This window comes from Fulvia fulva, chromosome 7 (assembly GCF_020509005.1).
Source record: "Fulvia fulva chromosome 7, complete sequence".
Lineage (NCBI taxonomy): Eukaryota > Fungi > Ascomycota > Dothideomycetes > Mycosphaerellales > Mycosphaerellaceae > Fulvia > Fulvia fulva.
The window spans coordinates 1161945-1177386 of record NC_063018.1 but is presented as its reverse complement, the minus strand read 5'-3'; the positions used below and the strand labels follow the sequence as shown (position 1 = coordinate 1177386).

The 15442-nt window shown below is 43.8% G+C and overlaps 2 protein-coding genes across 2 annotated transcripts; both read right to left on the bottom strand.

The window, feature by feature from the left end:
- Positions 1 to 228: 228 nt before the first annotated feature.
- On the bottom strand, positions 229 to 935 carry CLAFUR5_10128 (Actin-related protein 2/3 complex subunit 5; the record flags this gene model as incomplete). The annotated part of the gene is made up of 3 exons (XM_047909276.1): positions 229 to 291; positions 349 to 630; positions 711 to 935. The coding sequence occupies 3 exons, from the start codon at positions 933 to 935 to the stop codon at positions 229 to 231; spliced, it is 570 nt and encodes a 189-aa protein (XP_047764435.1).
- An 840-nt stretch (positions 936 to 1775) lies between these two features.
- CLAFUR5_10127 (Oxidoreductase aflX) lies at positions 1776 to 2537 on the bottom strand (the record flags this gene model as incomplete). Its single annotated transcript, XM_047909275.1, has 1 exon — positions 1776 to 2537. The coding sequence occupies one exon, from the start codon at positions 2535 to 2537 to the stop codon at positions 1776 to 1778; it is 762 nt and encodes a 253-aa protein (XP_047764444.1).
- Positions 2538 to 15442: the final 12905 nt, after the last annotated feature.

The window sequence follows — 15442 nt, the reverse complement described above, 5'->3', positions numbered from 1 at the left end:
GTGGGGCCACATTGAGGACGGTACCCTCAGGTCGGTATGCGCCTCTTGCGAGTGGCTACTTGTTTCACAGCCCGCTGTCAGGCAGCTGCCCTCTACGACGCCGTGATCTCCGCCACGTATGACAAGGTTGTATCGCTACTGCGCTATCCGAATGGCGGGAGTCCTGTGTGCACAGGGGAGCGCCCTTCATCTCTTCCACTAGACTGTCGCAACGCTTGCGCGTCCCGCTCAGACAGTCCTCCGATCCGACATGACTCTCACAATACTACCCGGTCCAGCCATCTCCACAAGCTATCCCATCGTTAGCAATCAGCCCCCACACATCTCTTACCCAGGGTATCAACTCACCTTCTCATGCCAACTAAGCAAAACACTCATAGCCTGCCCCCCTCCCTCTCCACCCCCAAAGTTCCTCCCACCCACCTGCGAGAACCCCGTCGGCTGGGGCGTAACATTCCTCGCCCCCGTCGAGGAAGGCTGTCCCTGCGCCATGCCCTTGTATAGGTACTTCATCAACGTATCGCACACCTCCGATCCACCTTCGGACTGATATATGCGTTGGAGGATAGGCGTCATTTCGGCTTGTCGTATTGATTGGAGGATTTCTATCACGGTTTGGAGGTGCAGTTGCTGTAGTGTCGCTACCTTAGTATCATCGTTCCTTCATACAAGATATATGTGCATGTGGCTGTTGCCTAGCGTCAACGTACTTTGCCCTGATCGTCTGCGCCGTAGGGAGGGTTCTCGAGTGCGCCTCGCAATGCACCTTCTGCGTTGCCTCCTCTTGATAGTTGCCGTATCTGGCCGGCGAGGGTCTGGACGTCTGCGGTGGAAATGGGTTCGATGGCGGGTGTGAGGGTTGTGAGGTCGAAGTTGTAGGACGATTCGGGGTCTAGGGCGTCGACGTTGATTGATCTCCAGTTGATCTGGGCCATGATGGGGAGAGTGGTGGGTTGTGATTCGTGGGAAAGGGTGCTAGTGTTGTATCGGTCGATGTTGTAGTGTTCAATGCATGTTGAAGGTATGGACTTGTCCCGCAACGAGGGCTGTCACGTGCGACGGAGATACACTTTCTCCGCACGCGTGTTGTTTGATCTTGAATCGACGTTAGCCTGGGCGACGCATCTGCACATGGAATATGAAGAGAAGATGGAGTCGGAGAAGTAAAATGTGTCATCCTTGACGAGACAGACTTTGATACACGTTGAACACTCGCTGCGATGTACATTGATGCCCGCTCTGGGCCCTGTTTGTGACTACCATCGTTTCCGGATCCCAAATCGCTCGCCGTGCCAACTGATCGCCATCTAATGCCCTCAATACCTCCACATACACCTTCGCTATCTCCCAAGAGCCTTCCCGTCTGTCCCTTCACCATCAGAACGTGATCCGACGCCGACATTCCGGCCACCTGATGGTCACATGAAATGGCGCTAAGGCAAAGCGTGGCATGCGTGCGCCTATGCAGTACTCTGGTTGCCGGTATCCCAGGTGTCTGGCTACTCGCTCTTGGGCCCGCCATTGGTCGCACGTGAGGAAATATCGGAACCGTGCGTATCGGCAGTTGTCGTTGGAGCTTCGATGGCCTACTGTTTCGTATGTGCGGCACATTGTTGTCGTAGCGGAATAGGTTGGTCTTACAAGAGGACTCTCAGGGCTTTTGATAGGTGGGACATTGTGCTTGCCAGGTGTACACTTGGCGCTTGCTGTCTCCTTCCCGGCAGTGTTGTTCTTGGGTTTGACAAGCGATGAGGGGGTCGATTGCAAGACCTTGCTCATCCAATATAGGGATACAACCACGGAAAGAAGTGACACAAAAGTCCTTTGAAGATCTTCATCGGGGACTCCCGGGGAAACGGCACCTTGACTGCGCTGTTGACTGCAACTCCTTTCATGTCATACCGCTCACTGCTATCATCGGCGAGCTCTATCATCCCCGCCGCCAGATCCAGATACGATAGCGGTGACTTTGCCACTTCCAGACTCAACTCATGGCCGACCTGAGGCTGACTCGTCAAAGCACCAGGCTTAACAAAAGTCGCTGAGATCAGATCGTCCTTGGATCGAATAAACTTCTCAGCCGCCAGGAGGTCGTCATAGGTATGGGAGAAAGCTCGGTATAGCATGTTGCGGAAGAAGGATGGGACATTAGACAACAGACTGTGGTCTGTGGAGGATGAGGAGGTGACGACGAGCTTTGGAAGGCGGTGTCCGTTGGCCTTGAGATGTTCGAGAGCAGTAGTAACGCGCCGCGAAGTGTCTTGAGCGATCGTGCAGCCTGGTTGGTTGCCGTCTACAGCGACGGCTTGGAAGGCTGCCGTTGTGCCGATCAAACACCTGGCCAGAAGGTTGATGTCTGATAGCTCGCCTTCGAAGACGTCGACTTGTTTGTTGTGCTTAACGACCGGCATTAGCTTGTACAATTTCTGTTTGAAGCGGCAGTATGCATTGATGTGATTGTCTGGCGATTGAAGGAGGACTTCCAGAATCGATCTGCCGATATTGCCAGTGGCTCCCAGTATTGCGTATGAAGGCATATTCGAAGAGACATAAGGGTCGGGACGAATTTCGACTAGGGTCACTAAACTCGAGAGTAGCTTCGAGTCGACGAATTCTAGATATATCGACCTTACGCGTACCCGCTACACTCGCTATATATACGAAATATAGCTCGTTCTACTCGCCTTACTACGATAGATCTACCGATATACTTTTTATAACGATACGACTACTGTTTACGGCGCGCTTACCTCGAACACCTCAAGTTTAGACAATTCCTACCGAGCGCGTAATATATACCTTATATAGATAGATAGATAGATATTTCATTTAAGCTGTTATAGTGCCCTTTGGCCTATATAGCTATACTATCTTGTTTTTGTACCTTATATATATATACCTAATATCTATACCGATCGAGTCGTTGACCTTATAAGAGCTAGATAGGATATATATCTTAGAGTTATATACTATAGCGGTACGGCGCTTGTACAGTAGTCGTTCGAGATTTCGAGGTTAGTTTTTAAATAAAGGTAGATCTAGTATATTCTATATATAAAAGTAACGCGTAAATACGTAACTTCTCTCTATTAATTACGCGTCAAATATAGCCTTATATATAATAATAAGAGCCCTATTAGACTCGTCGTAATAAGGCGAGTAAAATGAGCTATATATTAGATAGATAGATAGATTTGTCATTCCCCTATTCTAGGACCCTATCCGGCCTATATAGGTATATATCTATTGTTATATACAAAGGGAAACCCGAATAGGTGAAAACCCTTCCCGCCCCCGACTACTCCTTGTCTAGTTTAGCTTTCCCTCTGAACGTACGTAGTCTATATCACTACCCCGTTAGCCCCCGCTCCTAGCCGGTCTCGTCGCGCTACGTCGTATCCTCTCTTCCTATACTATTCCTACTAGGCGGTACTGTTCTAGCCAGCCCTTCTCTAGTATCTAGTTCGTAATACGCCGTAGGTCCTTAGCGTTATTAAGAAGTGCCCTAATCGTCCGGTTCCTCGCCTTTACTATCTACTCCCCCCTTCCTAGCGACTACCTCGGATAGACGAGGAGTACGTACCGTACGTTCTAGGAGCGATAGCCGTAGGGGCAGCTAGTATTCGTGTATCCTAGAACCTTCCTCTATAATAGGTACCCCTAGAGGCCGATGTGTTCGCTTCGTAGTTAGGTTACTATACTACTCTATACCCTCGTAAGGCGGTAGTAGATAAGCTTCGGGGGGTGCTTAACCGCAGATTTTGTAGCTAACTATTCCTTAGGTTGTCCCGCTAGCTAAGGGCGTCTACTATACCCTATAACCTAGTTGTTCTACCTCTCTTTCTATAGTTGCTCTATAAACAATTTCTTACCTTCCTATTATATTACTAGCTGTTCGTCCCTTACCCGGTAGTTCGGCTCGTTTCCGGGTCGAATGCCCCTATACGCTAGTACTAATTCGCGGGCCCTTACGACTATACTAGCGATGACCTTCTATACTAGGTACTATACCGACTTGCCTAAGTAGGAGGTCCGTAGTCCCTAGATATATAGGTCGATCGGCGGTATAGCGGTCTCGTACTTAAGTATCCTCGTTAGTGTCGACTTATATACCCCGGTGACCTTCCTTAGGCATTGGTTTTAGATCTTCGCTAGCGGCGCGACGAGTCCCTTCGATAGGTAGGCCCTCTCGCCTAAGGACCACACTTAGCTACTATAGGTAAGGACTGGCCGTATAATAGCCGTATATAGAAGTCGTGACTACCGGAAGTCCGCCCCCTATATAGACGTAGTAAGCCTCTAGCATAATGCTATATTCTGTTTAGCTTTCCGTAATATTGCCTATACGTACTTCCTCTACCGTAGCGCCGGGTCCACCTATAGTCCGAGGATCCTGAGCTGATTTACCGGGTTAGTCGTATGCCCCTATATCTAGATAGAAGCTTAGATATTATAGAACCGTGGCCGGCGCGTAAAGTGTATTAGATTGTACTTTTCTAGGGCAAACCGAGCCCCGTACCTCCTAGCCTAGTCCTCGTAGATCTTATGCTTCTCTTCTAGTAGCCTATAGTTCTCCTTAGTCGAGGAAGACTACGCTAGGATGTTTGTGTCGTCTACGAAGCCGCTCGTAGCGGTGTTCTAGGATTCTAGGGCTAGGAGCAGCGTCGCTATAAAGAAGAGGAACAGAATAGGTACTAGCGTTAAGCCTTACGGGATTCTAGTATAGACTGCTTAAAATAGGCTTCTATACTAGCCGACTAGGATCGACGTACTACGGTTTTAGAGGTAGGACCGTACGAAGTTAATAAGCTACTTAGGGAGTCCTTTCGACCTTAGGATATAGAGTAGCCGCGGGTATAATACGTAGTCGAAGGCTCCCGATATGTCTAGGCTAAGTAAGGAAGCCACCTTATCCCTATTCTTATACTAGATAGCCTTTACCTAAGAGGTAATAAGTTCTATCGCGGATAGCGTCGATCGCTATAGGCGCGTACCTATCTAGGTATCCGGGAGTAGGGAGTGTTCCTCTACCGCCTCGGAGAGTCTCGTTATAACTAGCTTCTTAAGCGCCTTCCTAAGAGTATTAAGGAGCGCAATTGGGCGGTACGACTTTACCTACGTATAGTCTTCCTTCTACGGCTTACGTAGGACTACTGTCGTCGATTATTTAAAAGCTATCGGGTGGTACCCGGTCTATAGGCAGGCGTTAAAGATCGCTATAACTACTAGGGCTAGTTAATCTCTACACTTCTTTAGTAGCTCGTTTAGGATCCTATCCGGCCCCGGGGCTTTCTTCGCCGGTAACTTCCTTAGTATAGCGGTAACTTCTCCCTCGGACACCTCCTATTAGACCGCGATACTAGGGGCTAGGGGAGTAGAGCTGTTTATGTCGCTTAGATCAGCCTCGACTAGGGGCGGGAAGAACTTGCTAGCTAGTAGACGCGCCTTAGCCTTGGGGTCGCTAACCGGGCTACTAGGCGATTATAGCGCTAGGATAGAGAAGGAGGGGCCCTGTATAGGGTCCTGTCGGGCCTATTTCGCTAGCTTCTATACCCTCTCTAGCTTGCCGGCGATTTCTTCTACTATAGCCCTCTAGCCGACTGCTTTCTCCCTTCGTATTATAGCTTTCTTCTATTAGTATACCTCCCTATATACGTTCTAGGCCTCCTCGCTATAGCTACTCGTCCACACCCGGCGGGCTCTCCTTACTTCTCTTACTACCGTAGTACACTCCGGCGTCTAGTATAGTTTAGACTATATCGTTAGTTAGGTAAGGGGAACGTAAAGTGAGGTCGCTTTTCTTATTTCGTCTATTAACCCCTAGACTGCTTCGTCTATCTCGTCTTTACTATTATATTGCTACTACGCGATCTAGACTAGCCTCTTAGAGTTATCGAGGTACGCCTAGATGTTAGCCTAGTGGGCCTTTCCCTAGTTTAGCTTAGGGGTTCCCGCTAGTATACGTTATATCTATATCGTAATAGAGGTCCTGACTAGTATATAGTCTAACGACGCCTCGAGTTTATGTTCGATCCTATAGTAGGTTACCGTATAGTAGTGGCTATCTAAGATCTAGGAGAGGTCGATCGTGCCTTAGAGTCCCCCTCTCTTCTAGGTGCCTAGGTCCTTCGGGGTATTAAGGGCAATTACGTTGCTCGCTATTAAGTCGAGTACTTCGTCGGCTATAGGGTGCGGCTATATAAGGCTTTCCTAGGAAGGGTAGTATATATTAAAGTCTCCTACTACGATGTGGCACCCTTGTCTCTTGAGCGCACTATCTAGGTGTCTATAGACCCCTAGGTCGCGGCTAGACCTCGAGGCTAGCGGTTGTATATATAGGTTGTGTATCTAGGTACTACCTACGTAGAGGGAGGTAATATCGCCCCCGCCTTCTTCGTCTACGTAGTACACTACCTCCTAGTCGGATTCTAGTATGTCCTTACTAATATAGAAGTACGTACGGGGTCTACCGTCGCCTCGTAGGTATGTCGTATAGCCTAGTGACTTATAGGTCGTTAGTCTCTTATAGTACGGGTTAATCTATAGCTCCTAGATTATAAGGACGTAGTAGACGCGCGGGTCCGCCTCGTGTAGGAAATAGTTCTAGACTATATCCTTGCTATAGTTAACGTTATACTAGATGATACTAAGCGTGTCGAGGCTAGTTATCGGCATCGACAATCATTTCCTCTATATCGTCCTATGTCCTACTACCCTATACGTCCTAGTCTACGCCTATCGGCTATATACTAAAGGGGAGTCGGGCCTAGTTAGATTCCCTCGCCGTAGCTAGTAGAGCACGTAGCCTCCCGTACGCCCTAGGTTACGTATCCTTTATATCGTTCTCGGCCCTAGGGCGCTTATGCCCGACCGCCGCTAGTTAGTTCCGGTATAGACTAGCCTCACGGTCGCCGTAGAATCTTAGGGCGACGGTTCTGTTTGTGATTGCCTTGTTTTTCGCTAGTTTCCGCTATAGGCATTCCGTACTATACGATAGGTAGTACCCCGGACAGTTCGCGTACTATCTCGTAGTCGATATATAGTCCCTAGATATATAGTCTCCTATATAGTTCGAGCAGGCCTACTTGTTTATATACGTGTAGGTTTGGTGTCTATACTGTTAGCATTTGAAGTATTGGAGGACACGAAAGGATAAGGTGTACTTTTCTACTATCTTGAGGCTATATTACTAGACTAGGCCTTGTTCTATCGCTAGATCCGCCGCTTTCGCGTCTTGTAGCTATACTATTAGCGCCGAGGCCTTCTTACCTTCTAGCTATTTCCTATAGAGCCAAGTCGCCTTCTAGATTAGAGAGTTAAGAGTGACCGGGTTGTCCTCTTAGAGAGCGCGTAGGTGACCCTAGTTAGTTAGGTCAAACTCCTTAGGTATATCGTAGACTAGGATCGTGAATTGTTTCGTTAAGACCTTCGCTAATGCCGTAACCTTAGATACCTACTATAGCTATACCTCTAGGTACCTCCTAGTAGTAGTAGAGCTAGTATAGATCTATAGAGTGCCGTTAGACTATTAGTTCACTACGACCACCCCTAGTTAGTTAGTTCGTTAGGCGAGCTCCTTGTTCGATAGCTTCGCAACTTCGGCCTAGTCTTCCTTTACTATAATACGGATCGTAACTATATCGTGCGTTAGGCGGGGGCCTAGTATCGATACCGCGACCGATGCCTAGCTATAGGGGTGTTGATTCCGGGTGGCCTTACTAATCGCCTAGGACGTCGTCCTTATTTCTTATTGCCCTCGGTAATACGATAGTATAAGCGCCGTACGTAGCTAAGTGATCATTACCTATAGAGACCGGTAAGGGAGCTAATCGTTAGTTTCTATACTTTTTACGTCCTCTATAAGTTGCTACTAGTTATCTTAGGGGGGCTTCGCCTATAGGGCCGTAGGCGCCGTTAGTGCCGTAGCCTAGGCTACTATTGCCTAGGAGTTGCCTAATGTAGCTAGGCACCTCCGCGGCGTTTAGAGCTAAAGAAATAGGGTGAAGAGAGCTTTAAGCTGTCTAGATTGAATGAGGTAGAACTCCCTTAGTCCTAGGGGCAGTGGCCTGCTTTGTATATCGTTAGAATGGCCTTAATAAGAGCTTTCGAATGTGTCTTGTTTTGGCGTAGAGATCGATGAGCCGACGCGTCGAGTGTCTACGTTATATACTTACCTAAGCTATATATTATATATATAGTGTATATATTAGGTACGCGCCGAGAGGGTAAACTTTAGACAACTTCTCGAGTTTAGTAAAGCCCGGCGAAAAGCGTCCCGACCCTTAAGTCCAAAAGAATACTAGTATAGACTAAACATCTAGTGTACTCGGCTTTCCCGGTCCGCTAAATTACGAGTTTTCTAAAAAAATTCAGAAAATAAGATATAACTTTGTAGTATAGCTAGATACGAGAATATAAATTTCTAGAAATATAGAACTAATATAGATCTATCGATAATTTGAGTTTTGTAATATTAAATACACTATAACGTGCTTTACTACCGAGCGGGCTATACTACCGAGCGGGCTACTTTTGCTAAGAACTATACTACTTCTATAGATATAGCTATATAACTACTATTATAGCGTATATTATCTTCAAACGAGGCCAAACTGACCTTGGCTGTCTAGGCCACGAAACGCGACGTAACAATCACGAATCGACTTACTATAAAGGTATACGACGCGTCTCGAACTATACTAGAGTATCGATTGAATAGACGACCTCCTCGGGATAACTACGAGCCTAATTCAAAGAAGATTATAGAGCTAGAAGAGAGGGTGATACTTAAGTATATACTCGAGCTAGATCTTAGAGGGTTCCCGCTACTAAAGGCTAGTATATAAGTAATAGCCGATTTATTACTATAAGAGAAGGGTCTTAAGCCCGCTAGTCTTAATTAGATAGACAGGTTTATTAGGCGGTATTATGAGCTAAGGGTTCGTATAACACGTAGATATAATCGTTAGCAAGCCCTAATAGAAGATCTAGACGTTATTAAGGAGTTGTTCTTACTTATACGTAATATAAAGGAGAAGTATAGTATCCTTAACTAGTATTAAGGACATATAGGCCGTAGGTCAAGTATATAGGTGTAGGTATGTTATGTAACTAGATCACGTAACTAGGGTTTGCTAGCCTATAGGCTAGTAAACATCTAGATACCTAGTATCTACCTATACTAACACTAGCGATACTATATATAGATACAAGCTATCCTATTAGATCCTTCTTCGTCTTTTATATAATCCGCCGTCTTCTACTACTATATAACTCGTATCTATTTAATAACTAGGACACCTATAACTTCGACGAGACAGGGTTTATAATAGGTATTATTACGTCTTAGAGCGTCGTTACGGGTTTAGAAAGGCGTAGTAGAAAGAGGAAGGTCGCTTAATAGGGTAATAGAGAGGGAGTAGAGAGATAGCGTATTAGATAGCTCTTATACGAAGCGAGATTAGTAAGCTACGTAAGTCTAATAAGGCTCTTATATAGCGGAAAGTACGAAAGCGTAAGTACATTTAGTCTAGAGGGTCTCTAACCTTCGATAAGGCGTCGTAATTAATACCTCTAGAGGATACTAGGAGGTAGGAAGTAAGTAGAGAGTCGCTAGATAGTGTTTAGCTAGTACTAAGACTACGACGCTATAAGCGATATAGCGAGTCGGGGTATAACGTACGTACCTATTAAGTAGACTCGCTAGATAGGAAAGAATCTAAAGAGGAATTGTCCTCCTAGTAACGATTCTATAGGATGTCGTCGTATTAAGATACCGTCTATTACCGTACCGGCGTATATTTACTTAAACCCGTAGGTACGTACCTAGACCCCGCGCCCGCTAACTAATCCGACTAGCGGCTTAGCGCCCGTATATAACTCTCGCGCCCGCCGCGCCTCTCTTAGATAGAACATCTATTCGACTTATACCTTACCTAACTACGTACTTATACCTACTTATAACACTTCGAATAGATTATTACTAACGTATAGAGAGACACGAGAAGCTATATTTAGGAGATTATAGAGAAACCGCGATAGTATACGAGGAAGTACTAAGATTAGGTATCGTACTCGCTAAGTCGTACCTTAAAGTAGATTATAGCTAATATAGTAATAATAGTAAGATAGACCGGTACCGGCGTACTAGGCGTAAGTATAGAGAATACTAATAGACGCGTTTATTGCGCGTCCCTTAATAGATTATCCTTCTTTACCCTACTATCCGATCCGCCCGATAACGATAGCGTAAACCTGGCGATATAGACGTAAGGACGTAAAGAGGATATCGTAAATAAGCTCCTCGACGAGAATACCTAGTACCGTAAGTAGTATAAGAAGGTATTCGACTAACTTAAGGCGATTAAGGAAGAGGAGGTCGAGATAGAGCTAAACTTAGCTAACCTATATAGAGCGGAGTTTATCGAGGATAAGAGAGAAGATAAGGGTACTAAGGTACCGAGGAAGAGGAGGGTCACTATCGACAACTTCTAGGAAGCCTTCAACTCGTTAAACAGGTCGAATATAGACAAGTTTAAGAAGACGGTCAATGACTATCCCTAGTAGATCTATAAGATCCTCTATAATATCGAGTCCGATTACCGACGTACGTATAAGCTTAATACTACGCTTAATATAGCTAATCGTATTAACCTCCGTAAGGCGTTAGATACTAAGGACTAGATAGACCGACTCGAGGATATAATCGATACGGAATAGGCGACTAGATAGTCCCTAGAAGAGGAGGTTACGTAACTAAAGGAGGAGATTGCTAAGCGTAATAATACTATTATTATCGACCTAGACGAGCTTATAAGGGCTAAAGATATAAAGAAGGTGTATCGTACGTAGTGTAAGGTAGCGGAGAGTAAGCTAGTAGAGACCGAGACTAAGCTCGTAGTAGCCGAGAAGCGTATTACTAAGCTTAAGAAGTAAGAGAAGGACCGTAGCCGGTCTAAGGAAAAGTAAGATCTACTACCTTAGCGAACCGAGTCTAAAGAGTTACTAGAGCGTCGGTAGAATAGAGGTAAGCCTAATAAGAAGAAGTCGGACCCGGATTTATCGGACTTATTAGACGACGAGGACGACGGTAATAAGGGTCGTAAGAATAGCCGTAAGGACGGTAGTCGTAAGGTAAGAAGAATCGCCCGAGTACCGACTTAGATAGTAACTCTATCTCCGTATATACAACTTACGACGCCGATATAACTACTAGTATCAAGTCCTCTAACAAGCCAAAGGCCCCTACTAAGTTCGATCTAAAGAGCGACGGTATTAAGTTCTAAGAGTAGTAGCGTACTACCGAAGCTAAGCTCTAAGCCTCTAAGTACCGTACCGTAAAGGACTCCCTTCAGAACGTCTAGAGCTAGTTAAAGAACGGTATATAGACCTATATCGACTTAAAGATCCCTAGTCTTACTAAGTCTACGGAAGGTACGACTACTTAGTACGCTTCTATAGATAAGATAATAGAAGATCTAGCCCGGCGCTATAATACCTATAATACCTATACTAATACTATAACTAAGCTTAATAGTCTATAGTAGGGTGATAAGGAGAAGTTTAGTAACTTCTACCTATCCTTCCGTAAGAACGCTAATATCGTTAACCTTAATAACGGCGTAAAGGAAAAAAAACTCGAGAAGGACTTCCTACTCCGTAAGTTAAACTCGCGCTACGATAACCGTACTATAAACGAGGACATAGTTAATATGACCCTTAAGTAAGTCGTGTCTACGCTATATAACTATAAGGACAAGTTTAAGGCGTTCGACCTTAAGTACGGTAAGACCGGTAACGGTAATAAGACCTAAGGTAATAAGAAGACTACTAAGGGTAACGATAATAAGAAGGATACGGCTTCGGGTAGTAGCGGTAATAATACTAACTCGAACGCTAAGACTAAGTAGGCTGATCGACCTTAGGTATATTAATATATCTAACCTTTAGTTAGCTACTCGCGCCTAGGAATATATCGATTAGAATCGGTGCTTAAAGTATAAATAAGAAGGTCACCGCCGTGTCGATACCGATTAGTACCCCCTTCGAGATGTCGCCCGCCGCCTATTTACGCTAGGCTATAACCTAAGTAACAACCGCCGTAACGGTAGTAATAGTAGTAAGGCTAATAATACCGGCGGCGTAGGAAACGCCTAGTCTACTCCGTAAGCGTAACACGTAGTAGACCGTACGAGTTAGAGTTACGAGAAAACGAGAAAAAGTATAAATATAAACATAGGCCTCCTAGGAGAGGCAAGGTTTTAAGTATATTAGTATACTCTCTACTAGCTATAAACTACTCTATAGATAAACACAATCCGGTAATAGCTTCTTATTTAGTTATACTATATATAGTAAATAGAAAGATCTCTACTTAAACCCTTTATAATAATAGTACTAACTCTACGTACTTTAATATCGACTTTACGTATAAGAACAACCTGAATATAATATAGCTACCCAATCCGTTAGGGCTAATATTAGTAGATAGCCGACCTACTAGTGACCTTATTACTTATAGAACAACGGTATAGATTCAGATCGGTAACTACGTAGAGACTAGGTCTAGCTACTACGTATTACTAGAATATAATATAGTCCTCGGCCGTCCCTAGTACGACGAGCATTAATCTACGTTCTACTATACGTTAGGAACTATAACCTTATTCTTACTATATTATCGAGAGAACTATATACTCGGAACTGAACTAGTATACGTATAGTCTATTAACGACAAGGGTATTATAATAATAGGCGTTCTTTAGACCGAGATACTAGTACTAGAGAGTTCGTAACCTTAAGCTCTATCTAATTATATTAAACCCGACGTAGAGGATAAAGACGAACCTATAGTAGTATAGGAGACGTATACGACGAAGGTAGTAATACGATATACCGTCGATATCTACGATAAACCGGAACCGTCTTATTACGTCCGCTAGCTACTACCCGATAATAGGGTTGAAATACTTAAGCGCCTAGCGCGTCGAACGAAGAAAGAACTAAAGGTCAAGACTGAGCCGGAGATCTATATTAAGCCTATTAATATAGAAGCACTTCGGCGTATAAGCCGGAGGAAGGGCTATAAAGTATATATAATATAGATGTTTAATTCGAAAGAAGATCTTAATAAGCAAGTTATACGAGACCCGCTATCCGCGTATATACTAAAGGCTTTTAGTATTAGGGCAAAGCTAGTACTAGAAGGTAGCGCGGCGATGTTAGTAGATACTAATACTTAAGAAAATATAGATAGATAGGAGGAGCCCTAGGGTAACTATACCTAGCGGTAACTTAACGCCTCTACTATATTAGCTAACGACTATTAACGTTTTATAAACGGTAAGGACAAAGACTAGGATCCTATACCTTTGTTACTAGTACAGTTTAGGGAAATAGCTAGGCTATTCAGCCGTAAGGAAGTAGACAAGGTCCTACCGCGACGGCCTAGCGTAGACTATAAGATCAAGCTAAAGAATAGTTAGATACCGCCATTTTATAGACTATACTCCTTCTCTATACGAGAGAACGAGGTGATCAAGAAGTAGATCGACGACTAACTTAAGAAAGGTTTTATTTAGAGAAGCGTATTACTAGTAGTAGCACCTATTCTAATAGTCAAAAAGCCGGGTAGAGGGCTACGAGTATACGTAGACTATAGAGCTCTGAACGCGCTTACGACAAAGAGTCGCTACCCGATTCTAACATTTTAAGAGACCTTAGATCGTATTACTACCGCGTAATAGTTCACTAAGCTAGATGTTATCGCTACGTTTAATCGCATCCGTATTATAGTAGGAGACGAGTAGAAAACGGCCTTTACTACTAGATATAGATAGTTTAAGTACGTATTTATGCCCTTTAGACTATATAATATACTAGGAACGTTTTAGTCATTTATAAACGATATACTAAGGGAGTTTCTAGATGACTTCTTGTTATATTACCTTAATAACGTACTTGTCTTTAGTAAGATAAGAGAAGAGTATGTCTAATATATTCTAAAGGTTCTACGAAAGCTAGATACCGCCGGGCTCTAGTTAGATATTAATAAATACGAGTTCTTTAGATACGAGACTACTTATCTAGGTGTTATTATCATAAATGAGGGCATTAAGATAGACCTAGCTAAGATTAAATACGTTAAGAATTGGCCTATACCCGCGAATATCACCGATATCTTGTCGTTTATAGGGTTTACTAACTTCTACCGTAGGTTTATTAAGAATTTTAGTAAGATCTACTTGCCTATAACGAGGCTTATAAGGAAGAATATCCTATAGAACTGGTCTCTAGTATATTAATAGGCGTTCGAGGCAATAAAGTAAGCATTTATTAATACGCCTACCTTAAAACACTTCTACCTAGGGCGAGAGATAATTCTAGAAACAGATACCTTAGATTACGTAATAGTAGTAGTACTCTTATAACGTAACAAGTAAGGAGTGTTACATCCTATTGCTTATATATCTAAGAAGATAGATCCCTAGTAATATAACTACGACATCTACGATAAGGAGCTCCTAGCTATTATATAAGCTTTCTAGGAATAGCGACCGGAGCTAACTATTAACGAATACGGTACTAACGATTATAAGAATCTACTAGATCTAGAATCTAAGGACAAGCCGACGCTTATATACTCCGATTATAAGAACCTCGAATAGTTCATAAGTACGAAGCAATTGAACCGTAGACAAGCTCGCTAGGCCGAGTTTCTCTCGTAGTTCTTCTTTAAGATCGTCTATAGGCTAGAAGTTTAAGGTACTAAGCTAGACAGCTTAACCCGACGTTTTTAGGACTTGCCAAAGCCTAGAGACCTAGATAACCTACGAAACTAATAGTAGTATTAGGTATTACTAGGCCTAGATCGTATCCTAAACCTATCGTCTACTAGAGTATTATCGGTATATACTAATAATGTTATAACCCCGCTTACGACCGCTATTCGAGGACTCTATACGTAACTAGAGGCTAAGGAAGCCGTTTAATAGCTAGAACGAGATGAACTATATACCTTACTAAGGAAGCACCGTATTAATAACCGTTATATAGCCCTAGTTAGAGGCATAATATACAGTAAGAATGTATATAGTAGTTATAGCCTATTCGTTCCTCCGGAGTTAGAAGACAATCTAGATAAAGGTGAAATCCCGGTACGTACTCGTATCGTATAGGCTTTCTACGACTATATAGTAGCTAGTTACTTAGGGAACGAGAAGACGTATAAATTAGTAGCTCGTAACTATACCTAGCTAGGCATCGTACGATTTATTAAGAGCTATATACGTGCCTACCGCGCTTACCGTACGAATAAGAACACTAACATCTAGTACCTAGGGCTATTAAGACCGCTACTAGTACTATTTAGCGCTTAGGAGGATATCTCTATTAACTTTATAGTTAAACTACCGAAGGGAATAAGCGTAGTCGACGGACAAAC